The 27,337-nt window shown below is 40.4% G+C and overlaps 1 protein-coding gene across 6 annotated transcripts in view; it reads right to left on the bottom strand.

Annotated features, from left to right (window-relative positions):
- Nucleotides 1–27,337, bottom strand: part of trpm3 (transient receptor potential cation channel, subfamily M, member 3) — a 137,507-nt gene that overhangs the window by 17,652 nt on the left and 92,518 nt on the right. For 3 of the 6 annotated variants that reach the window (XM_084115390.1, XM_084115392.1, XM_084115391.1), the window contains exons 9-17: nucleotides 15,944–16,016; nucleotides 13,228–13,328; nucleotides 12,826–12,960; nucleotides 9,146–9,196; nucleotides 7,919–7,954; nucleotides 7,586–7,726; nucleotides 2,757–2,786; nucleotides 2,063–2,355; nucleotides 1,469–1,697 (exon numbers count right to left, since the gene is read on the bottom strand). In XM_084115390.1, the coding sequence (XP_083971516.1) occupies nucleotides 1,469–1,697; nucleotides 2,063–2,355; nucleotides 2,757–2,786; nucleotides 7,586–7,726; nucleotides 7,919–7,954; nucleotides 9,146–9,196; nucleotides 12,826–12,960; nucleotides 13,228–13,328; nucleotides 15,944–16,016 (1,089 nt within the window). The remainder of the gene's footprint in view (nucleotides 1–1,468; nucleotides 1,698–2,062; nucleotides 2,356–2,756; nucleotides 2,787–7,585; nucleotides 7,727–7,918; nucleotides 7,955–9,145; nucleotides 9,197–12,825; nucleotides 12,961–13,227; nucleotides 13,329–15,943; nucleotides 16,017–27,337) is intronic. The other 3 variants (XM_084115386.1, XM_084115387.1, XM_084115388.1) reach the window with 1 other exon arrangement.

Genomic DNA, 27,337 nt, shown 5'->3' with positions numbered 1-27,337 from the left:
ACAATGCTCAATTGATACTAAGGGGCCCAAAGTTTGCCAAGAAAATATCCCCCACACCATAACACCACCAGCAGCCATAACCATTGATACAAGGCAGGATGGATCCATACTTTCATGTTGTTTACACCAAATTCTGACCATCTGAATGTCCAGCGGAAATCGAGACTCATCAGACCAGGCCTAAGTTTCGGTCTTTCTATCAGTTCAAACCCGTCTGGCTATTCTACTCTGACCTCTGGCATCAACAAGGCATGAACTCGCCCATAGAACTGCTGCTCAATATTGTGCAGTTGAACAGGTGTACCTAATAAAGTGGCCAGTGAGTGTACATTCATAAGTTTGGGATCGGCTGCATTTGTTTGATCAAAAATACAGACAATATTTTAATGTGGAAACTTTGAAACATTTTTTTTTTTAGAACAGAATGTTGAAATCCAATTAAAATTAGATTGTTGTTATTGTGTCTCAGTCGTTCCTTACTGAAACAGTAGAGCATGGCGCTAGCAATGCCAAGGACATGGGTTCAATTCTCAGGGAATGCATGGACTGATGAAATGTTTACCTTTAATGCAACTCGCATCTGCCAAATGCATAAATGTGAATGAGAAGGTCAGTCTGAACGGATTTTATGTGTTTTTCGCTCATTTGATGTGCGAAAAGAGTTGCAACAAGAACAACTTATGTTCTCAACAGGAATTATGGTTTAAGGATGTGTTTTGATGGACAAGCTGATGTAAAAGACCACAGAGCATGTAAATGTTTTCCATTCACACCCTGTTGCTAGTATGCCAACTGTCCCCTGTGCACCATTTTGAGTGTTCATATCCCTTGTTTAACTTTTACACCGGCAGTGACACCAGAAACATTGTATATGTCCAGACTTGAATTCTGCCATCATGAAAAACAAGCAATTTTGTGAATTAGCAAATTAGACTAGAGATTATTCAGAAAGCTATTAGAGTACTGAAATGGCACTTAAGATGCAACATGCAAGTTGCTGGCCTCATGTTGATGAGGACATGGTAAACACAACAAAAATGACAGATTCAGCCCAAAAAAGCCTAAATTTGGCAGGCAAATTCACAAATACCGTAATCTGTTGAATATCTTTATAGTCACGATGTAACAGAAGATGTAACATAAATTTCTTATGTATTGTAATTTAGGGCTGGGACTTGGTTCTATCTATCAGTTGTTGATTGGGTGGAGACAGATCTGAATGTGAGCTTGCAGTCGATTGTAAGAAAGGAGCAGGTTTAAGCAGACTAAATGATTGGAGAAGACTAGCAAAGAGAAGTCTATCGCTTCACCGTAAGAACCATTTATGACATTTCGATTAAAAATTACGAGATCAAAACATAAATAAATAAATAAATAAATTTGCATGAATGAAGTGTTCACAGTAAGACCATTAGATGCATTAAGGTGAATTTCCATTTCATGCTGACTTTTTGCTCCCAGATCTGACCTTCAGGCCAGAGTTCTTGCGCATGCGCAGACGTCCCATCCACATGTCAGTGAGAAGCATCTGGCTACAGGTGTGGGCGATGAAGTCCCTGTGCTTGGCAGCCACTGCCAGCTGCAGACAGGTGGCATTACTCCAGTTCTTCAACTCGTAGGTCAACAGCTTCATGGCCATCTGTTCATCCTGCTTATAGGACTGATCGAGTAGCTCAACAGCCAGCTGACCAAATTCCCTGAAGAAAAAAAAGACGGAATATTTCTGTGCCAAAGATGCATTCATGTGCACATAATCATACAAGATCTTCTCTACACAACACAAAACAGCTTGTTTTAGGTGCAAGCAGGATAAGCTAGTCTCAAATTCCATTACAAAGAGAAAAGGGTACACATTAGGCTTTTATGAATTTTAGTGTCTTTGTGGCCAGCTACTGTTCCTTTGATGGGATGCCAGTTTGGTACATAACAGATGGTCTCCCCAAACGTATCCACCCTAGAGTTGTACACTCAACAGCAATAGGAACAGGACATGCAGGTAAAATCCTTGTGTGTACACTCATTCTTGAAGTAACCGGGTCATAACATGTCTTTACATTCATACCTTGAGTTCTGATTGAGTTCCTGTGAAATGTCATCTACCATGTCGTTTTCTGACGCTTCGTGGGCCATCGCCTTACAGAGCTTACAGGCAACCAGTGCTTTAGCCATGGCCTCCTCGCCATGCTGCCAGAAGAACAGGGCCATCTTCTGCCGTTTCATCAGCACTGCCCAAACCATCAGCTCATGGAATGGGAAAGGGAAATGATTGATTTCTGGGTCATCCAGGTCAATGTCTACTTCCTCTTCTCGCTTCCGTGTGGTCTTCTGACGTCCTCGCCTAATGGGCATGTCATCCTATCATGGAAAAGATTTTAAAAATATACATAATAATAATAATATTTTTTCCTTCATAATAATAGTAATAACCACATTCAGAATATAACTATAGGTACTTTATTGTCCTATTTTGCCCTAGTTTTGTAATGATAAAAATAATATAAAGAGCAAATAGGACAATAAAGTAGCTATATTTATAGTCAAAATGTGGTGGTTATTATTAGTAAGAGTAAACACAAATGTAAGATAATTGTAGGTAATTATAAAAAACCTCTGAACATGCATTACAAGGAGCATTTTCATTGTGAATCTTTATTACTTGAATCCAAAGGAGAACTTAAAGAAAGCGTTTCAGTGAAACTCAGTTGGGATTTTATTGGAAAGCAGTGGGATACAGAAAATTAAGAAATAAATCTCACCTCCATTCCAAGCAGCTTCAGGGCTTTTGGCTACAACACACACAAAAATAAAAACATATACAGGACAAAAATATCAAGACACGTTAGATTTGATTTATGCATTTCCCAAATTGTTTTAGCATCCTTCTGGTGCACATGTACAAACATGGCATGTTCATTGAGTAGATAGGATTCTTCACGCTTTGCAATGATAAATTTAGAGCATCTCTCTGGTGGCACCACAGATGTCTGATCTATTTCAAGCCTATACAGCCACATACGTAGAAAGATGTAGGCCTATGTGTTTATGTTCATGTAAGATAAAATGTACACACAATATTGAAGTGCATGCAAAGATTCATGAATACACACTCTCAGACATCATGTACTGGCAAACTACAGATAGGATGCTCATGTGACATTGGCATGATGGAGCAGCGATGTTTCATGTACTCTCAGTAACCCAAGTTGCACTCTGAAATCTGTTGTGCGTCAGAGGGCTGAGATTTGTGGTTTAGATGCCTGAGCCTTCAGAGGAGTTAAAAATGTGTGAGAAAATTAGATATCATCCAGGTGTCAGTGGCTTGAGAATTTGTCTTGATGCCTGTTTACTCTGAAGTGCCGCTATATGGAAATTTGCTCTGCACCGAGTATCTAGCTTGTGCTAGTTCCATATGCCATCTCTGTGGTAGCTCAGATGGGAAATATTTTTTTTCCCCCAGGTGAGTCATGCTGATAGAAACTCAACACATTAAATTACACTGGATTTTTTTTTCATTAATGCGAACCTGAGAGAATAATCTTGTGTTTGAAAAGCAATAACACTTTATTATAGTGTTATTTAGATAGCAGAAGTGATTGCCTGTTTAAATGGGTCATCACTTAACAACAAAGATGTTACAATTTAAGCAAATATATAAAAAAGACTTTCATAATATGCATATTTTAAGAATTTCATTTTAAAAAAAATGTATGAGAAAATATTAAAGTTTTGAGAATAACATTAAACAAAATACAGTCAAAAGTGAAAATTATAATTTTTTCTTTAAATATTTCTACTTTATTCATAGAATACTACACACTTAAAGGCACAATATTTAAGTTTCACCGCTAGAGGTCGCAAAACAATAAGAATAGGCGTAGCTTGATAACGCTGTGAATGAGCATGGTCATATTCACCTCCACAGTTGATGGAAAGCAATCCGACGGGACTAAGGCAGAAATCGTGTTCATGGGTGAGCTAATGTAAAGTTCATTACTGTGGTAAGAAGCCGGGCAGGGCCGAGAGGCTGGGACATTTTACGTTGCTGTATTTATTATGCTTACATGCCGCAGTCGGCAGCTGCTGCTCCTTTCGTTTTGTTGTTTGTTTATTTTATGATTAAAGTTAGTTCCCTTTCGAGAGGTCTCTCGTATTGCTAGCTTACGCTATGGGAAAACTCCTTTTCTAGAGAACATTGAAGCCAAATTTTTAAAACGCAGAGCAACTGCACGAACCTATGGCGAGGCGGCTCAGACACGCGAACCAATCAGGGCACTTTGCGCCCTGGCATGTCAGAGCCCGCCAGAATGGGCTTGGCTTATGGCTATATAAGCACCCATTCTTCGCCTAGGAACTTCAGATTTAATCTCCGGATAGAAGCCTTCTCGCCGCCGTCGAAAAACCTTCAGAGGAACAAGCAGCTGCATCGCAGTTCTGAGCCCACTGTTCTGCTGTGCCATCCGGCATGCCATATCCTTTAAACGCACAAGTGTGTTCGCCACTGCATCACACTGTTTCTAAAAGAGAAATTTCTGAGGCGTTGTTTCAAATGCCTCACACTACCTGCGCCTCGTGCAGAGGCCCTCTCGTCGGTGGAGACCGTCACATCCTCTGCACTTCCTGTCTGGGCTGTGACCACACGGAAGCTGCACTCGCCAAGGGCGGCTGCCCTGAGTGCGACATGATGGATCTCACCACCCTGCAGGCTTGACTGGCTGTTTTCGCCGACAACGACCCCGCGCTTCCCGCTCTCTCTCTCCCTTTGCTCGAGCCGTGCAAAAAGAAGCGGCGTTCACAGAGGATGCCAGAGCGGACGGAGACAAGTGAGCACAAGCCGGCCCAGTCCCTGCATGCATCGCTTTCTCCTGAGGAAACCCCTCACCGGTCCTGTTCACGCAGACAGACCAGCGCCCCTCTCTGCGAGCGGCAGGTCTCGTCTCTTTCGGGGCATTGGACGAGGATGAAGAGAAGGATGACAGCCTTTCCATCGCTGCATCCAACTGTGACGAATGGGTGGGTTCCGTTTCCGGCCCCGTCAACACAAGCCAGCGCGAGAACGATCATTGATGCAGAGCTTCTCCGTGTGCTGACCAGGGCCGTCGAAGAGTCCACGCACAGCATGCTAGATCAGTGGTTCCTGCAGGGGCGCCAACAGGCCCCTCAGCAGAGAACCGCCCCCCTTCTTCCCAAAAGTGCATGATGAGCTGACAAAGTCATGGAAAGCACCGCACTCATCTCGCTTGAAGCCTTCCTTCTCCTCAGTGCTCTCCAATGTGGACAGCGCAATGGAGAAAGGCTATGAGGCGATTCCTCCCCTCGAGGAAGCGGTGGCCGCTAACCTCTGCCCGCCCACCGCTACAGGATGGAGGGCCAAAGCGTCACATCCGTCCAAGCCTTGCCACGCCAATTCAGCTCTCGCTGGCCGCGCATACGTCGCCGCTGGCCAAGCTGCTTCGGCGCATCACACCATTGCTGTCCTCCAGGTGTTCCAGGCCAAACTTCTTCACTCAATGGACAAGTCTGGTCCTGAAACGGAAGCTTTCAGGGACCTGCGCAGCGCCACAGACCTGATCCTGCGAGCAACAAAATCGACAGGCCAGGCGATCGGACGAAGCATGGCAAACTTGACGGTGCCTGAGCGGCACCTTTGGCTGAATTTGACTGACATGAAGGAGGCAGACAGGGCTGCTTTTCTTGACTCCCCTATCTCCACCACTGGTCTGTTCGGCCCAGCGGTCAAGGGTTTCGCGGAGCGTTATACTGAGGCTCAGAAAGCGTTGCAGGCTATGCGTCACTTGCTCCCGAAGCGTTCCAGCTCTGCTTTGAGCCACCACAAGAAGGCGCCACCTCCTCAGCAGGTAAAATCAGCACCTCCGGTCTCACAGCCCCGCCCAGCGGCTGAAGTCCGTCACCGCTCTCACTCTGCAAAGCGTCAGCAGTTCCCTGAGAGGCGGGCCCCTGACCCAGGATTGTGTTGGACCCCGAGCCTCGCAAGCCTTCCTAGCCATAGGAAGAAAGAGGGAGAGTTTGAGTCCCGCCGAGGCCGGACCAATCTCCAAAAAGCTTCTCAAACATTTCCCAGTCCCCTCTTTTCAGGCGGCTGGAAATGTCGATATTGCAGTAAATGGGTCTGTTACAAAACACTCACACCTGCAAACAAACACTGTTTTTACGGCGACACAAATAAAGCACGAAAAGAGCTCTTTTCTGTCTGTGTCATATGTAGGTCACATGCCCACTATAAAGTACGCACCCCTATACACAAGCACTGTTCCCACAGTACATATTTCTCCAGCTCACGCTGAGAATTCAATGAATGTAGGTCGTGTGCTCACTATAAAGTATGCACCCCTGCACATAAGCACTGTTCCCACAGTTTCAAGCTTTCCCCCAGCTCACGCTGGAAGTGTAATGAATGCAGTTTGTGTGCCCACTATGAAGTGCGCACCCCTACACATAAACACTGCCAACACGGTATCAACTCTCCCCCCAGCCAGTGCGGGAGAGGTAATAAATGTAGATTGTGTGCCCACTGTGAAAGTACACACCCCTACACATGAAAACTGTTTCCACAGTTTCAGTTCTCCCCCCAGTTCGCGCTGGAGATGTGATAAAGGGTACGCCCCCTGTAAAGCGTGCGCCCCTGCACATGAGCGCTGTTCACACAGCGTTAAATGCACAAGATGGCTGGACGGCCAGGTCCCTATCTCACACGGCCCGTCTCCAGTCTTCATTCAACCCCTAGCTATGCGGGCCAAGGCGTGGGAGGCTATCCTTGGTATATCAGAATGGGTGTTGAACATAATAAAACGAGGCTACTCGCTACAGTTTGCTCGCAGACCTCCATGCTTTTTAGCTGTGGTCGAGACGACAGTGAGAAGGGACGTGGATCACATTCTTTGCACCGAAGTGTCGAAATTGTTAGAAAAGGGAGCTGTTGAACCAGTTCCCCTTTCACAAAGCGAGTCGGGCTTTTACAGTCGCTACTTCCTCGTTCCAAAGAAGGATGGCGGCCTCAGGCCCATCCTAGACCTCAGACACCTGAACAAAGCGCTTTTTTGCATTGAAGAAAAGTAGATTTTTTTATTTGTATATGCTGTCAATTATAGTTCTTTGATAGAAAATCGGAATTGGGAAAAATCGGTATCGGCAAAATCAGTATCGGCAGGTCACACGGCCAAGAAAATTGCAATGTTTTTCACTGGTTTTTCACCTGTGAGGCTGGTGGCGCAAGTGCTAATGAGCATCACCTGTGCGCCACACCGGTCTCGAGTCACATGGAGGAGTTCCGGAAGGATAAAAGCAGGAGAGAAAGCAGTGCAAGACGAGAGAGGACCAGGCCTGGACTTTATGTTGTTGTTTTGTTTTAGTATAAGCGGCACTTGTCCGCATATTACATATTAAATCCCATACCTTTAATCTCCTATTTTTATGACTATTTTATTCTCACATTACAAATGTATTCTTATATCATAACGATTATATTTAAGTAACATAGCAACTTTAAATTACTTCGTTCTTGAAATCTTAGTTTGGTATGATGCTGATTTAGAGCTACATGCCATTTTTTAAAGGGTCAATAACATACTCTTTTGGGTCCAAAAAGGTTGTGATAGAGGGTCCGAAATCTCTTCCTGGTGTAATTGCAGCGATAGGCTCCGCCCATGAGGTATTCAATTACCAATCCGATGTCAATCAGGCTGATGCGGTAGTCAGGGGGCAGGTTACCCTGTAAACAAAAAGGTTATTAATGGCAACACTGAACCCATGCTAACAGTTATGGCTATGAAAATGGCAAACGGTAAAGTCAGACACGAAACACGTACTCAACTACATACACACCCATCCACTCTCACTCCACAAACACACTGACATATTGCTAGAAGGAATCAAGATAATTGAAGAAGATTGTCTGATTCACCTTGAGGTAGATCCAACTGAACCCTGGATATTCTTGCTTGGAAAGAACACACAAGGTCAGTGAGACAGAATCATATTAAAGGGACAAACATCCCACTGAGACCAAGCAAGTCTAGAATCAGGGTTTGGTGCCATATTGAACTGACCGTGAAAACAATAAGCCTCTCTACCACCCCCCTCCCCCCCCCCTCCCCCAAAAAACCCCAACAACAACAAAAAAACCAATAGAGAGTCAGACAGAGTGTAAGAGAGAGAAAGTGATTAAAATAAAGAGAGAATGGAGTCTAATAATGGGCGGGACAAAGAAAGACCAGGGGAAAGTGATAAGAAGCAATTCCTCAGCTGTTAATTTAATAATGTAACTCGTCTTCAGGTTTATGCGACATTAGTGAGCTTTTCCAATTAGAGACTCCTTATCAGGGTGTCGAGATTTTTACTTAACAACATGAAAAGAACATGAAGTCCTAAGATTCTTCCTTTCATTAGATCTATGGGCCAAATCTCTCTTAGCAAAATGACATCCCACATCCATCCTTCAGGCTATGATAACTAGGCTCTGCTCTGGTTCTGTAATTATCAACACAGAGCCACCATGGATCTTCTAAGCTGGGCTAATTACTTCAACCTCAGCAAATACCACAATATGCACAATATGATGCTGCATTTCATTTGTAAAGACATGTGAAATCAAAAGACATTTTAACATGTTAGTCTCCAGTGACAAGCAGAAGATTTGAGCCTTCAAAGTATAGTATACAAAGAGAAGACTAAATTAAAACCTTATGGTACCTGCATTGATTCTTTTCTATTTTCTAAGTGGAAATTGCAGTATATGCACAAATGTCACTGCAAGACCACGAAAATCACGAGAGTGCAAAAAGAAAGTAACCATGCACCCCATTATGTCTCGGAAATGCACTTATGAATAGTAATGAAGAAAAACAAACTATACACGACTCAAGCGACCTAAGAAGTAACAAACCAGTTGTTCTGACTGTTTTATAGTCTGAAAATCACTGAAAAAAGCAGAGGACAGACAGAAACAAAATAAGCAACTAATTCACCCAATCTCTCTGTTAGGCTAAGAAGCAGGAAAGACACCTTTGCTGAATATGCAACAGAAATCTAACACTAATCTACAACTTACACACACTCTCTCTAAAATCCACTCACACACATGCATACAGAAACACACGCACACACAGACGCATGCACAGTGAATTCTTACCTTTTTCACATCTCTGACAAGGTGGTACAAGGTGTTGGATGGACCATGCCTCTGTTTAAGACAAACAGACACAAATTTAACCTTCAATAATCAGTTACTTCAATTACCTTTGAACGGAAGAATATATATATATATATATATATATATATATATATATATATATATATATATATATATACATACAGTGAGGAAAATAAGTATTTGAACACCCTGCTATTTTGCAAGTTCTCCCACTTGGAAATCATGGAGGGGTCTGAAATTGTCATCGTAGGTGCATGTCCACTGTGAGAGACATAATCTAAAAAAAAAAATCCAGAAATCACAATATATGATTTTTTAACTATTTATTTGTATGATACAGCTGCAAATAAGTATTTGAACACCTGTCTATCAGCTAGAATTCTGACCCTCAAAGACCTGTTAGTCTTCCTTTAAAATGTCCACCTCCACTCCATTTATTATCCTAAATTAGATGCACCTGTTTGAGGTCGTTAGTTGCATAAAGACACCTGTCCACCCCATACAATCAGTAAGAATCCAACTACTAACATGGCCAAGACAAAAGAGCTGTCCAAAGACACTAGAGACAAAATTGTACACCTCCACAAGGCTGGAAAGGGTACGGGGAAATTGCCAAGCAGCTTGGTGAAAAAAGGTCCACTGTTGGAGCAATCATTAGAAAATGGAAGAAGCTAAACATGACTGTCAATCTCCCTCGGACTGGGGCTCCATGCAAGATCTCACCTCGTGGGGTCTCAATGATCCTAAGAAAGGTGAGAAATCAGCCCAGAACTACACGGGAGGAGCTGGTCAATGACCTGAAAAGAGCTGGGACCACCGTTTCCAAGGTTACTGTTGGTAATACACTAAGACGTCATGGTTTGAAATCATGCATGGCACGGAAGGTTCCCCTGCTTAAACCAGCACATGTCAAGGCCCGTCTTAAGTTTGCCAATGACCATTTGGATGATCCAGAGGAGTCATGGGAGAAAGTCATGTGGTCAGATGAGACCAAAATAGAACTTTTTGGTCATAATTCCACTAAACGTGTTTGGAGGAAGAAGAATGATGAGTACCATCCCAAGAACACCATCCCTACTGTGAAGCATGGGGGTGGTAGCATCATGCGTTGGGGGTGTTTTTCTGCACATGGGACAGGGCGACTGCACTGTATTAAGGAGAGGATGACCGGGGCCATGTATTGCGAGATTTTGGGGAACAACCTCCTTCCTTCAGTTAGAGCATTGAAGATGGGTCGAGGCTGGGTCTTCCAACATGACAATGACCCGAAGCACACAGACAGGATAACCAAGGAGTGGCTCTGTAAGAAGCATATCAAGGTTCTGGCGTGGCCTAGCCAGTCTCCAGACCTAAACCCAATAGAGAATCTTTGGAGGGAGCTCAAACTCCGTGTTTCTCAGCGACAGGCCAGAAACCTGACTGATCTAGAGAAGATCTGTGTGGAGGAGTGGGCCAAAATCCCTCCTGCAGTGTGTGCAAACCTGGTGAAAAACTACAGGAAACGTTTGACCTCTGTAATTGCAAACAAAGGCTACTGTACCAAATATTAACATTGATTTTCTCAGGTGTTCAAATACTTATTTGCAGCTGTATCATACAAATAAATAGTTAAAAAATCATATATTGTGATTTCTGGATTTTTTTTTTTAGATTATGTCTCTCACAGTGGACATGCACCTACGATGACAATTTCAGACCCCTCCATGATTTCTAAGTGGGAGAACTTGCAAAATAGCAGGGTGTTCAAATACTTATTTTCCTCACTGTATATATTAGGGTGGCCCATAAAAATAGGCAAAAAAAAAAAAAAGTGATAAATTCTATGATTTGAACCTTGCAAACATGGACCATAAAGACAAAAGGAATAGGGTTAAAATTTCAGCTAAATTGAAGATGATTTAGAGGTTGCACAAACCCCTTGAAGTTTTGAGAATTTTCACTTAAATAATGTTAAATGGCAAAGCCGTGTCAGATTATTACATTGCTTGTCCCTGCAATCTGGTATATATATAAGTGAGGAACAAGCGAGAGAAAGAAGGATCAGATGATCCACCTCACCGACTTGATGCTAATGGGAACTATGAACAGAAGACCCTCAGCAATTTTGTGACAATGAATACAAATTCATTCTTCACAATTCTTGGCCTACCAGAGTCGTTCTTACAAACACGGAAAATGAGGAATTCACATGTGAAGAGAAGATAGTTCAATCCCTAAAAGTTCTGAATGACACTGCAGAAAGGGGCATCAAGTTGATACAGGAATTGAATGCTTTAATGCTATATTAACCAAATCAGAAGAACAGAAACAATTATTACTACAGGTGGTTAAACGCCACAGAGAAAGCTATCCTGACTCAAACAAAAGCACAGTTGTCAAAGGTCTTGCCAATTCTCCATCTGAATTAGCAAATTGAACAGACTTGTAGAAATACATTAGTATAAGATTGTTGTGTAATAATATTCACTATTAAAATGGTAATTCTCTATAATATGTACCAAATAAGTTGCAGTTTATGCTTATATGTCCTTTATGTAGCTCCATGTTAAGTTTAAGGAATAAACAACATAAAGATTGACATTTCAGCAAATATATTTATATGCCACTAATCAAGTGATATAGGTGATTTTTCTTTTGTCTTGTGCAACCCCTAAATATCATTTAATTTAGCCAATTTTTTTATGTGATAACTTAAACTGGTGGTAGACCAAAATGCAGGGTTCAAATTGGAAGAAAAGAGAAAAAAGTTTTTTTGAGCCACCCTTATATATATATATATATATATATATATATATATATATCAGGGTTTGGTGCCATATTGAACTGCAAAATGGCACAAAATGTGACAAGCAAAATGGCACATAATTAATGTAAATTCAATAAAATTACAAATTCAATAAAACCAGTAAATTCAATAAAACCAGCTTAAAAAAAAGGCCTGGGAATATGCTAACAAGAACGTATAAAATGATGGATGAATTGTGCCTATTAAAAATTACCAATTTTTCAGGCTAATGTCTTTAAAATCATTGGTATGCTTAAACAATCTCAACTCCCATTGATTTACAAGTGCTTCTCACAGTGGAGAATCCTGAGGAATTTCCGGCTCTCGCATCATTACAATGCATACCATTATGCCAGTTTAAAAAGCTGATTCTAGAGATAAATCACAGAGGAAAGCACTCTCCAGGGTCTCTGGCACTTTGCTCCGCTCCTGCTTCAAGCTAATAAACCTTCCCCCTGAGCAGCAGGACATTTGTCTTTACTTACTCTGGCCTGGTGCTTCTTATATATATATACTTCCGTTCAAAGGTAATTGAAGTAACTGATATATATATATATATATATCAACTGATATATATATATATATCAAAAGCACTATAAAAATAGTAATACTGTGAAATATTATTAAAATTTTAAATAACAGTTTTCTATTCAAATATGTTTTAAAATGTATAATTTATTCCTGTTATGGCAAAGCTGAATATTCAGCAGCCATTACTCTAGTCTTCGGCGTCACATGATCCTTCAAAAATTATAAAAAAATATATAGCCTATAATGCTGATTTGGTGCTTGAAAACAGTTGTGCTGCTTAATATTTTGTGGAAACCGTGATACATTTTTTCAGGTTTCTTTGATGTACAGAAAGCTACATTACCGTATTATAGAGCTCTTCAAGTCTGGACAGTGTCAGGAAACGGTGCATGCTCACTCCGTTCTCAATCAACAGCTTCACAAAGTCCACTCTGTCCAGAACCAGTGCGTCCAGCATAGATTGCTCTAGAGAGCCCACCTGACCATACATAAATAAAGCTTATAGGTCCAGGACACATAGTACCCAAGCACATAATAAAACAGACATATAGGTGCACAGCAATTAATCGATTTCATGAATTTTAATCTGTTTGAAATGCAGCTACCGTGTTTAATTAGAGTCAGAGGTACACAGAAGTGCTTCTCGTCCCCTTGTGCAATCAATAAAGTATCTCTGTATCTATACCTAAATGAATTACAAGCACTCAGAGGTATGAAGTTTGTGTGAGTGGAGGATATTGCCTACAGGCCACTGCTGTCCGTAAATGAAGATCTGGCTCCGAGCAATGTCAACTCTGTTCCAGGCCAAAGCCAGGCTCAGCTGATCTGGAGCTGATGCATTGGCCCCTGGAAAGACAAGCAAAATGGCACATAATTAATGTAAATTCAATAAAACCAGCTTAAAAAAAGGCCTGGGAATATGCTAACGAGAACGTATAAAATGATGGATGAATTGTGCCTATTAAAAATTACCAATTTTTCAGGCTAATGTCTTTAAAATCATTGGTATGCTTAAACAATCTCAACTCCCATTGATTTACAAGTGCTTCTCACAGTGGAGAATCCTGAGGAATTTCCGGCTCTCGCATCATTACAATGCATACCGTTATGCCAGTTTAAAAAGCTGATTCTAGAGATAAATCACAGAGGAAAGCACTCTCCAGGGTCTCTGGCACTTTGCTCCGCTCCTGCTTCAAGCTAATAAACCTTCCCCCTGAGCAGCAGGACATTTGTCTTTACTTACTCTGGCCTGGTGCTTCTTCATTTACTTTTATGAGGGTAATCTCTCCAGACACAGTCTATTAAATAGACACCTCCGTGGCTTGTCTAGGTGTCGCCATGTATTAAACCATATTTGCATAATCTCAGTTAAGTGCCAGAAAATATCCTGCCTGACTCCATTTATGAGCTGTTAAACCTAAAATACAGACATAGAGGCCTGTAATACCTGAAAGTGTCCATATGGGGCAATTTATGCTTTTGTATTTCATGCTGTATTGAGTTACTATATTGACGCTGGTGAAACAAGTCCTCAGCAACAGGAAGGCGCTGTATCAGCAGAGATTGGTCACATAATTATGTTTAATTAAGTCTCCGAGGATGAGCTTTAATTGCTGTTTTCTGCTGCTTTGAACTTTATCAGAGGTTAGCTTTATTTTTTCGCTTTAATTTCACACTACATCACAATAAACCTTGAGACTTGCCTTCTCACACCATGTGTGCATGCCATTTTGCCAGATCTGAAGAAAAAAATGTCACCTCAAAACTAACCTCTTATGGCATGGCTAATACTGAGCTACTGATAAAAGCATGATACTAGATAAACTTGCATGTTTTCAGTAATTAGCATATCATACACTCTCTAAATCAGCAATCAAATGATTGGCTTAGTTTGCTATAAAGAAATTTAAGGTAACAAGAATCATACATTTTAAAATCAATGCTCGTGTCAGGGATATAAATATGGCCTAAATTGGTATCTCACAGAAAACTTTTTCAACGGCTTTATTGGATAGGACAGTGTAGAGATCAGACAGGAAAGCACAGGGTAGAGAGAGAGAAACGGGATCGCCAAATGACCTCAAGCCTGGAATCAAACTCGGGTTGCCGGAGGCGCAGTTGTGCTATGTCGGAGCGCTGCCCATGAGGCTATCAGCTCCAACTCTCACAGAAAACTTCAATAAATTGAAAAAAGAAATAGAATAAAATATGTAACATTGGACTACACTAACATATATGTAATAGGGGTCACTGTTAGTTCCCTTTCAGAACAGTGAAACTGTCCCTTTGTATAATGGCATTAACTGCTTGTGCGAACTCAAAAATACAACATAATATCTGTTCTTTGACTATGTACCAACTGATATATGTCCCTTATACATTCATTAAGGGAAAATGAGAGAGCTGGAAACTGCATGAGTAAATCATTCTTTAGATGCGCTGGAAAGTACTATGAATTATGCAAGAGCAATGCTGCTGGCTTTCAGAGCAACACATGGAGCTCTCGGAGGAAAGGCTTCACTGGAATCCCATCTTTTGAAAGGGATTTAAAAGTGGGTCTTAAGAAGCATAACCAGTAGAGCTTGCATTTTGTTCACTCCTCTCAGTGGCAAATGTCCTGTTAACCTGGCGATTGCGGGCACTGAAAGTCAGTGGGCGGTAAAAGGGAAGTTAGTGTGTGATCAGAAAAAGTCAGATCTCTGCTCCACAACTTGTGGAAATTTACATAAAGATGTTTCAGATGGCCTTCATCATTCTTTTACAACCATCAATCATTATTTAAACCAGGGGTCTTCAAACATTTTCAATCCATTGACCAATTGTTGGATAGAGAGACAGAGCAGGCACCTTGTTACATATCGTATAAAACTGAGTTGTACATTCTACAACACAGTGGTTTCTTAACTACTGCTAGAAGGCAAGGGTTACCTCACCCAATCCCCTCCAAACTGCACCCCTACTAGAGGGCCTCAACAAACATCCAGGGGGGCCCCAATATCTTGTAACATTAGTTAAAATTTCTTATAATTAAAAAAAACACAAACAATAAAGATGTACAGCACTAAACTGACATCATATTTTTTGAGTTGTTTTATTTCAACAGAGGTACCAGAGTTACATATCAGCTAAGATAAGAGGGCCTTTGAATATTGTCTCGGTCTGAGTCAAAATAAACCACTGCTATTACGTATTTATGTACTGTACATCAAAAAGTCATAATCATTACTGGAGTAGTTATGTACTTGCACATTGCAATTTTACTTTTTTTTTTACATTAATAAGGGAGACACATTGTAACAATTATCTACTCTAAACTATTTTAGCTTTGGTTGAATTTTATACAGTATTTTTGTTTACCTCTTAATTCGCTTTTTTCTCTGCAAAATTCAGTTTAAAATGAAATGATATACGAATGGATCCCCACAGATGCATATGAGTATCCACAAATTTACAAATATTACCTTTCAGAAGAGCTGTTAAAATAGCCAGATCAATGTCCTGGTGTCCCTCTGATCCCATTCGAAACACTGTTATCTGAGAAAGAGAGATATTGCATTATTGCTGGCATCACATGAACATCACAACTGTTTGAGTATGATAGCATGATAAAAGCAAATCCAATCATGGTGATAACTGCTTAGTGTCTTGCCCTTATAGTGAAGAGAAGTGACAATGCGCTGCATGCACTGCCATAACCGGAACAGTGTTTGCAGTTCTGTAAACACTGAAACGTTGCATGTGAAGGGCACCTTGTGGATTCATATGCAACGCAACGTGTGTTCTGAATTCCAGAACATATAGAGCACAGGCCATTAATCTAACGCCTGTCATTTGAACAATCCACCTTTCTTTCAGTAGCATTTTCCATCTGTGTCTGGTATGGACTAATGAACTTATCTGTGGAAGTGGGAGGATTGGTTCAGCCTAATGTCAATAATGTTTTCATTTTCATCCCCCAAGCAACCATGAAATGATGGCACATTTAGAGTGTGTGAGCTTGAGAGGTGGTGGCGGTGGAATAAAGAATTGGAGCACTTCAGCGAGCTTAAATAACAGAACATATAATCCTTCAAAATGTCTTCAGAACTGATGAATAAACTAATGGTGCTATGCTTATGTCTTGTGTGTGGTGTGGTTCTGTGTGAACTATGAAATAATTTTGCTGTTGAAACTGGAGAGTAAATGGAATGTGATCATATCGAACAAGCACTTCATCTCCTCTACAAAGAGTATAGTGACGGCCAATTACTGAAGTGTCAGTTATTGATGACCCTGTGACTGTGGAGGTGACCCAACTCTGTGTGTGTGTGTGTGTGTTTTCTTTTTGAATGTGTGTGACTCCAACCAGTCAACCTTAAAGGGATATTCCCCCAAGAGTGACAATGTACTGATGTACAATGTACCCAAACATGTATGACATTTTCTCTTCTGTGGATTGTGTGAAACACACACACACACACTTGAAGAATGTTTCTAAGAATGATTTTCATTGTGTGAAGGGAAAAAAAATTATACAAGTTTGGAATGACATGAGGTTGAGTAATTCATGACAGAATTTACAATCTGTTTAAATTCAACGCACATCACTCAAACACAGCAGGAAAGTGATTCAGACACTGTTAGTTCTTTTCAAAATTTCATATGCATATTGAGTACACAGCTGACCTATGGGGACATGTTTGTGATTTATAAGCCTGAAGTAGCTGAATAGAAAAAGTCAGTAATGGATAATTAAATCATTTCCGTGTGCCTCAGAGCACGTTTTAACAACTAAGGCACCAATTCGATTCAGAATCTTTTTTAAAACAGGTTATGCCTCTACAAATTTTACATATAACAGACTAAAAACATGCCACAGTTAAAACCTGTTAATTGGTTAACATTAAGTTCACTTACTACTGTATATATGAGGAAAAACTGAAATAGATCTAACCTTTCATTTAATTTTACAGTAAAATACTGTTAAATGCACTAGAATTCTGTGCAACACCTCACATTTAATGGTTTTTCATTTGCACCCTATTGCATTTACTCCAGTGGAGTTTTGAGAAACTGGTCACAGCAAACATTAAGATCGCTTTTCCAGTTTCCACAATATACTTTCAAATACACACCTTCAGACACTACAGCTCCATGAACGATGGCATTACATTTGTCATCCTTATTGCACTTTGTTACCAAGACAACAAAATCTCATTTGTCAAATAATTGCTTATGTTTACTTCATCTCTGCATTGATCACAGTCTTTCCCCAGACCCTAACAAACTAGCTGCACTTAAGCAGGTAACTCTGTCTCAGATAGACCTCTGGAGCAATAGCTTTGAGGCAGTAAGGATCCACAGGCATACATAACACCATGAGTGCATCACCAAATATCAGAGCAATCATTAAATCTGCATACAACGCCTCTGTTGAGGGGCTCAGCCAAAGGAAGAGGTGAGACAGCTTGCAACCTGGTGCTAGAACAACTTCTCTATTAATGCTAGTAAAAAAGAGATGATTGTTTACTTTAGATCTATGGTCTCGAGCAGTTCATTACTCGCAGCACATCAACAATGTGGTGGAGGAGATAACAGGCAGCCTTAGGTTAATGGGTGTTCACATCACCAACAAATTGTCATTGGCCCTGAATGCCTCTTCTTTGTTGAAGACTACACAACAGCACCTCAACATCCTAACAGAGCGTTCACTATGACACTGATTAAATCAATGGAGGTTGCTGCATCTGCAACTGATTGTTGGTTGCTAATAGCATTTCTCTGAGAAGCTTCTTCTGTAAAAAGGTGGTGGAAAAATGTCTGTATTCGTATTGGTAGTGGCCGTGTCGCATCACTGCTCATTTGCGTACAGTTGAACGCACTCGCAATCATGTCACATAGCTGGAGAGCTCTGCCGCCCTTGGTCACTCTTGCTAACTCATACATGCTTTACAGAACGTCCCGTGGGAATATACCTTAATCAGGTTAGCGCAATGTTTCATTTTTGAAAGGAATGAAAACAAGGCTGTGAGGGACAGAAATACAGTGAGTTAAATGGATTGTCCTATTGTTTAACAACAGACTGATTGTTCAGCTGACAAAATGTGTTTCTGGAAAAAAAAATCTTTCAGTAGACAAAAACTATGAAATAGTTTTGAAAGTTACATGACCTAGGAACTTTATACAGTTCTTTCCACAGTAAAGACTCTAAGTCTTTCCCTCAAAGCCTCGTTTTTCATCTAAGCTAAATTCAATATGAACTGGAGATTTCTGTAAATAGTGTGGCTTTCAGCAAAAAATATACCCCCAAAAATTATAATTATTGATTGGATATTGTTCTGACATTTGGTGGAATGTGACCACTGTGACATTGTAGGATTTTTAAATCACACAATAGCATGCTTATTATATTGTAAGTGAACAGATCTGTTCTTTTTGACAATGCATTCACAATAGTCTAAATCAATGTGTAAATGAAATAGAAATATGAGGGTCTTATTTTAGTTAAAGCACTTGCATAAATTATTCAGTAATGTTATACATGTACACATGTTTTTCCTTGAGTTGAAAGTATTTCATGTGGTAATAAACTGCATGCTGTTGATTCAACTGTATTACATTCTGGAATATTCCAAGTGGTGCTTACTGACTGCAGAGCCAAATGACGTCCAGCTCACCCTATCTGGACTAAATGGGTGGAGCTTGACCTAGTCCAGCTCCACCTCTGTGGACCTAATGGGTGGAGTTATGTTTAGCTATCCACCTTATTTGACACGTAAGAGTGGGTGCCGCCATTTTAAAAAAATAATGTGTTCGATTTCTGGTTAGCCACTTCCGTTAATTAGTTGTATTGTGAATCCATAGTTTTTTATGACGACTATGTAGTCAAGCGTAAAAAATAACTGCATGATATTTGTTTTGACCATAATCCACACACCAGAGCTGAATGTGGATGTGGGACACCCTGAGATCTGCACGCCCGTCGGCTTTTGTTTTTAGCGCAATTTTCCCCCGAAATTGCGCTTGTTAACTCATGATTTCTGTTCTGTGCGTCTGTGCGCACCAATCTTGCACTTCTATCTACTCCTCAACCAGACCACCTAGAGACTTCGGGTTTTCGGCATTATGTTAAGGAAGGTCTAATCTCGGGAACGCACAAAAAAAAACCATGAAAAGATTTACTATCTCTTAGTGTTGTGATCCCATGAGGTGAGAAAATTGCGCTAAAACACTCACCGAGTTTTTATTACTTGTTTTTTCTATATAAATAAAAATAAGGAGGGGTCTGTTCAATCTTCTAATAAACCAAGGTCTCTTATTATTCCAACAAATTTCTGGGCCATTTTAATTTTCATACATTTCATTGATGGAAAGTAAATAAAGTCTCTTTTGAATACAGAAAAATAAGGTTTCGTCTTCATACATTTGCACTTATGAATTAAGATTAATTAAATGAGAATTAGATTAAAAGATTAAATTAATGAGAAATTCATTTTTAACCATTTAACAACATTCCAAACATAATGTTTCTTAGCAAAAGTGGACAGTGAATGAATTTTTGTCTCCAACCAATAAGACATGTTTTCCCAGAAAATATCTGACTGCACACAAGAAAAGATGATCAGTTGTCTCTATGTCAACTTGACAGAAAATACAGGGATTTTCTTCAAAATTAAACAGGTGTCTTAAACACTCACTTGACAGGTAGATATTTTAAAATTAGTTTAATTTGCTTTAGGAGCCAAAACAAAGCTAATATACTGTGAACAAGAATATGTGGACATCATCAAAACATGCAAACTCAGAGAGTGGGTTTAAACTTTTCATTTGAAATCGCATATTTAGTAACATATTGATGTATTCTCCTGTGTTAGCAGGAGAATCCGCTCCAACCCTCTACAGGTGTGTCAAAGAGAGCATCCTGACCTACTGCTATTTTTTCTGATGCCTCAGTGAGAAACCCCCCCTGCAGTGAGTAGTGAAATAGCTCTGTCCATCAGAGGCTTGTCTTCCTGCTGTTAAAGGTTATCATTACATTGAGAGGTGTGAAATTATGTCTAGCAGCAGAATCTAGAAAAAGGCTAAGGAGTCTCTTTCTCTCCTTATATACTATTTTAACTCTCCACTTTATTTAAATTACAGAGCTGTTATTAGGAGCACAAATGCAGGTTTTTGCTATCCTTCTCCTTTGAGGGGGCAAAATTTTGTAATAGCCTTATTGGCGATGTAGTCATTTCACGTCTAAACTAGTCATCTGGTTTGACATTCACCAATTGTGACAACACAACAACTTCTAGGGGTTTTAATTAAAATCAAATGGAAATTTGACTCATTGTGGAATTTGTGTGTAAAATGTATCGAAACAGAGAATTTGAATGTATGTTAAAGGACGAGATGGTGTGTACAGTAAGTCTGTATCTAACGCTCATTGGAGATCTGGCGAATGCTGTTCTCGCTGTTCGGTGGATTGCTTCATGCATCAGTGACCCAGGCCCATGGGCAAACATTCATCTTCATTTATCAGGGGTGAAATTTCCTTCCTCACCCACACATCCATTCCACCAGCGCTATCACATTATCTTAAATCCTACAGCAACACTACTCACTGTTCCTCACATGTGCCAGGAGTTCATGTCTCCTCTGGTCTGTCAGCTGTCCATCCATTTGTTCATCCATACAGTCACTGACCCATTCGACATGTGGCTGGATGTGACTCCATCTTTCCATCCATCATCATAAGCTGATTGGAAGCTGTCATCCCCTGAAGCATCAGTCTATTTTCATTCAGCTTCATTCCCACTGACAAAACTCAACTGTGCAAAAAATAACGACTGTTTTCAAGCAAGTTTCCCCAAACACTACCTCCACATCATGCTAATAGTTCCGCCCCAGACATACACCATATCGCTACGTTGCTTAAAGCAAACAGAAAAATCAGCCAATGAAAGGTTGTCAATTTGAACGATAACTTATAAACATTAAAGACACACCTACGAGGTTGTTAATACATGGTATTTGGTTCTGCTGAAGTTCAGCATTATTTCAGCTTATTTTTTTTAAAATCATCATGTTTAAAGGGGTCCTATTATGCTATTTCACTTTTTCAACTTTAGTCAGTGTAATGTTTCTGTAGCTATGAGCATAAAAAAGATCTGCAAGGTTACAGAGCTTAAAGTCCAATCCAAAGGTAGATATTTTATTTCCACTTTTAAGTCCACTGTAAAAAAATAAATAAATGATAAAACGGTCAAATGACTGGCAGATTTTTTTTCATTGTTACCATTGTTGCGATTCATATGCTGATTCTTGATGTCTGTGTGAATCTATATGATTCTGTCAAAACATTTTCTGTATAATGACTTCATAAAATCATTCAGAGTATCACCACACAGCAGGATTTTCTGCACCAATATTGGCATGCAAAATTAACAACTAAAATGTAACAACTTAATCAAATATTAGACTTCAGGTGGTATCAATAAATCAGGCCATTACATGATGACTATCATCACTAAAAGTGACCAAGATCATCTGATCTGAGTTTTTCTTGGATTTCTACAATAACAAATATGTATCAGAGACACACAGTTAAAGCAGCCATAGAAAAATTAGTGTTTAATGTTCTGTTGGGATTTAAAGTGTTTCTGTATGGTCTGTTTTGTGGGTCACCATTGTGCTGAAGATTAGAGCATGTGCTTCAGTCCAGAATGAGCAGAGAAACCCTGATGATATGTTGCATGTTGCTTTATTTAACAGACAGTAACTGTTTTTGCTTCAAATCAAGGTTTGTAGTGTTGTGATTCACCTTTTGTCTGATTGGCTTGGTTCATGGCTTATAACTCTTTAACAAAGATTTTAAAATCCCTATGGGAAAAATGAATGAAAAAAAAGAATGAAAAAGGCTGCGGGCACTGTTGCACTCCATAGGTGTGTCCGGCTTGAAGCGCCGCTGCACAGACCGATTGGTGTATGACAACAAAGTACAGCGAGAGCGAGACAGCTCCATATGCCGCTTCAAGTCGAACACACCTATTTCCTACTATTCACTGATGCTCACAGCATATCAGACACAACTTTTAAATGTCAAATATTTCAGTTCTTAAAATAACGATGTAATGATGTTAAATTATGTACATTAAGTAGTTCAAAAATAAAGATATAATTAATTCCAAAAATCAATAACAGATGTAAAAGAAACTTAAGAAATTTGATCCTATTTTACTTCTGCACCAGATTTTTTGCAGCAATGATTTTGCAAAAGATATATTCCATGGTCACATCTACCAGTTAATTTGCAACGCTCTTTTTATTCTGAGTTTCAGACAAGCACGAGTTTGCGATACCTTTTTCCCTTTATGCTTCACTTTTCTGTGCTTTTCACTTCATGGCACTTTTTTTGACATGGGGTGGAGTCAAGAAATGGCGGTGTGTTCAGCAGACATGGTCATGGTCACACCTCCCTCCCTCCTTGTGCTCATACTTTTACTAGCATTAAAACTTGCATGGTGTTGTTTTGTTAACTAAATGTTTATTAAAAGCATTTACTTAAGTTAGAGGTCATGTTACAGTGGTGTTTATTATGAGCCGTAGACTACTCGCTAACGTGAACTGTCTGAAAATAGCCAGCACCTGCTATTAAGTCTGGACACTTTTATAGCACTGTAATGTTTAGGGTTTCATTTTGTTAACTAAATGTGTATTAATACTGCAATATTGGTGCTAATTATTTTGTAGGCTACATTGTAATTGGCTATTTGTTTTTTAGTCTAAGCTTTAAGGTAATATACAAGTAAATTATTAAAAAACAATTTCAAATCAAATCAATATTTCAAGTTTTTTTTTTTTTTTTTGTGTGTGTGTGTGTGAATAGTTAATAAGTGAAATGCTGTACCGAATATAAGCCCTTTCAGGGTAATAGAAGACCCTAACATTATAAACTGGGATGAGAGAACAAATTTTGACACTGAAAAACATTTTTCCACAATTAAGCAAGAGCTAAAACAATGGTGTTTCCTAGAATAGGAGATTAAAATGCTTTGGTGTGAGGGAAAACTAGCAGTGCTAACTCCTCTCTGAGCCAATGGAAACATGAAACACAAGAAATATTCTCTAGGAAAACAGAATGGGGCTGATAAATAGACAGAGAGGCTGTCAGTCTGATTAATTGAACCATCCTTCCCTTGGTTGCAGGAACAAAGACCTCCACCGTAGGAAAGAGATTACGAATGGAATTCAATCCTGAATGAGAGAGGGAATGCCTACTGCAGAGAAGTGCAAAAGACTGACATAATGCTTCTTTTATGTGTCAAGTGCCAATTAATCTCACACAGAACAGAAATACTGCATCCCTAAAAGGACCCTAATCTAATCTAATAAAGTTGTAATTAATTGTAGTTTGCTGCTGCCCCTTCCAAATCTGGTGTAGTCAGGTCATGTACTGAGAGGCAGGAGGTTATGGAAACATGTCCTGTTGAGTTCAGGTTAAACATCTGCTCAGATGCTTCGGAACAGAGCTGATTTAAGACACCTCCCTACAGATCTCATTATTATCCCACTCTTGATTCATCACAGAACACAAGGTCGTCTTAGTGTTATTCTCATATTTCAGCATTTTCTTATAAATATGTTTGAATATTTTGCTTATTTGCACCTTAATGCAATGTATACACAAGAACTTATGTATGGTTGCATCAGCATTAGCCCTCAAGCACATGTCATGATCAGCATGAGAGCTTATCAACTAGCAGCTTGGGGGCAAACAACTGCCCTGTTAAGCATTCTTACATAACCCATCGATTGATTTTGATAAATCTCTGCATTGCCAAATACATCAGAAAATCTGTGTGCAAAGCTCAGCAGTGAGTTTATAAGTCCTCAATATTAATATCAATAAGTCTGTTGGCAGACTTCTGTCCATTACCGGATCGAAGCGAGCACACATTGTTCTGTACAGCTCAGATCTTTTTCATAGGTGCACATTGGATTGCATTTTCTAATCAGATGCATTTATGCAATAGCGTTGCTGCAGTGGAATGGAAAACTAGCTACTTGCCGAGGGCAGCGCAGTATATACTATATACTGCCTACTATTTAAAAAACAAAAGCAGAATTTACATTATTGTTGCATGTTTATTTCAACAAATGGCATCCAAATTTTGTAAACATTTAACATTTGTCAAGAATGTAAGATAAATTAATAAACTGGAAAAAGTGAGGTTAACACTAAGTTCCTGTTTATCCATCAAAGTGGAAAATCAAGCTATAGCCGCATTGCATTGTGGGACACAGAATTCCAAGCTGCAAGTTGTTGTATAATGTGTACAGTATGTATATAAATATTTATAGAAGCCCATTTCCACCACATTAAAAAATAATCATAATTGACAGAAGTCATAATATGTAACAATTTCAATTTATCCAATTTCTGTCAGGACCACTATCGTCAAATACGATTGGCAATTAGCATACAGTTTGGATTGGCGGTATGGTTCCGTTCTGGGCGAGAACTCCCTGCGCATCCATGCAGCCTAGCATGGATAAGAGCAGGGTGAGCAGCAATAACCCCCCTTGGGGTAAACAGAACAGAACCAACATGAATGTATGCAAATATATTTAATTCAAGATTTTAAAGTACAACATAATTCGAGAATTTATTCTGATTCAAGGGGAATCAGAATGCCAAATCCTGACTGGGTGAGAGGAGGAGCTGGGGATGGATGAGGGTAATTATCTCCTGAGAAACGCGATAGCTGCTGATAATGCTGAAGGAGCTTATATATGTATACAGTGATAGGTGTCGTATTCCTATAGGCAGATGTGGATCAGCTGAGAGTCAGCTGATGTGAGCTTGACTAACATGACCTGCCAGAACTAACGCTACGCTTGATAATTGAACTTTTTGTCATATTTTTTTAAATCTCATAATTATGACTTAGCATGTCATAATTTGACTTTTTATCTCATAATTATGACTTGGTCTGTCAAAATTATGACAGCAAGTCAATTTTAACTTTTCATGTCATAAATATAACTTTAGTATGTCATAATTTGACATCTCATAAATATGACAGTACAGTATGTCATAATTATGACTTAGCATGTCATAATTTTGACTTTTCATCTCATAAATATAACATCTCAGGTTACGAATGTAACCATTGTTCCCTGAGAAGGGAACAAGACACCGCATCGTATAACGACGCTTTGGGGAGCACCTCTAGCGTGACAGCGTCTGAAGCATGTGTGAAACTAGTCCAATCCTGATTGGCATTGCGTTGTGATGAAGTGTGTGAAGGCGCACCACGGAAGCTACAAAGGTAAGCCGGCACACAACAGCATCAGCTTCTGATAGGCTGAAGCAAGTCGCTCTCAAGTATTCAGGTGGTGTGGCAAAGGGACGCAGTATCTCGTTCTGTTCTCAGGGAACAATGGTTACATTCGTAACCTGAGACGTTCCCTTTCGAGGGAACTTGTGCTGCATAATATAACGACACTTTGGGGGAACTAAATACCCACAGCGCCACAGTGATTAATGCCTGCCCTGTCCGGGCACAACTCAGGAAAAGAGCACTCGAGAACCTGGTGTGGAAGGAAGGTCCAGACTACAGAATCTTAAAAATGTGTGTGGGGAGGCCCAACCCGCAGCATCACAGACCTATTGAAGGCAAACCCTGACAATAGAGCCTTTGAGGATGCGACACTCCTCGTAGAGTGTACCCTGATCATCAAAGGCGAAGGCATGTTGTGTGCCTCATGCGCTGTATAGAGATTGCTTTGACAATCCATTTGCTGATGGTGTGCTTTGACGCTTGGGACCCTTTCTTGGGAGACCGAAGACACACTAACAGCTGGTCAGAATTCCTCCATAGGGAGGACCTATGCACATAGGCCTCCAGAGCCGTAACCAGGCACACAAGGTGTAGCATCTCTTAATCCGCCAACACATGTGGAGGATGGGAGGCCTGGAGAACAATAGACCATGCCAAATTAGTCTGCACTTTGGGCACATAACCCGGTCTAGGGTAGAGAATGGCTTTAGCTCTCAGGAGCAAACTTCAAACAGGAAGGAGAGACTGACAGGGCTTGTAAGTCCTCCACTCTCTTAAGGGATGTTATTGGAAGTATGAAAGCCACCATTAGTGTAAGGAACTTCTTTGACACAGACTCAGTGTGTTCGAGCCAAGTTGGAACCCTGGCATGAGCCGCAGCCCTCATCCTCAGAGCACAAGGAAACGAACAACCAAGTGGTGTCTCCCCAATGGTCCTCCGCTTAATGGTGCATGGAAGGCAGCTATGGCCGCCACATTAACCTTAAGCGTGGATGAGGAAAGACCCCCAGAGAAATTATCTTGAAGGAACTCCAGCACTGAAGCCACTGGGCAGTTAACTGGATCCAACTGATGCTCTCAGCACCATAAAGTGAATTCTCTTCACTTTAAGGTGTACAGTTTACTCGTGGAGGGGAGCTCTAGAGTTTAGGATGGTCTCAACAACCTCAGGCTAAACCCTCGGAGCCCGGGTCAAGGGTTAAATATCAAACCCCCTGCTTGTGACAGAAGGTCCCTTCTGACTGGAATCTCCCATGGAGGGCCTGCTAGGAGCGCTATGAGGTCCGAGAACCAGACTCTGTCTGGTCAGAATGGGGCTACCAAGAGTAGACTGATCCCGTCCTGGCGAACCCTCTCTAGAACTCCTGGGAGCAGTGCAATCGAGGTTGAAAGCATGGGGGAGCAATTGGGGCGAAAGCGAGGGATGCGTGAGGGAGAACCACAGCGGACAGTGAGTTGTCTCTCGAGACGCAAATAGATCCACTTCAGCTTGGCCAAACTTCCTCCAGATAAACTCCTCCGTCTCGGGGTAGAGTCTCCATTCCCCAG

Source organism: Abramis brama (assembly GCF_963993115.1).
Source record: "Abramis brama genome assembly, chromosome: 5".
NCBI lineage: Eukaryota > Metazoa > Chordata > Actinopteri > Cypriniformes > Leuciscidae > Abramis > Abramis brama.
The sequence above is the reverse complement of the archived record's forward strand: the minus strand, read 5'-3'. Positions and strand labels throughout refer to the sequence as shown.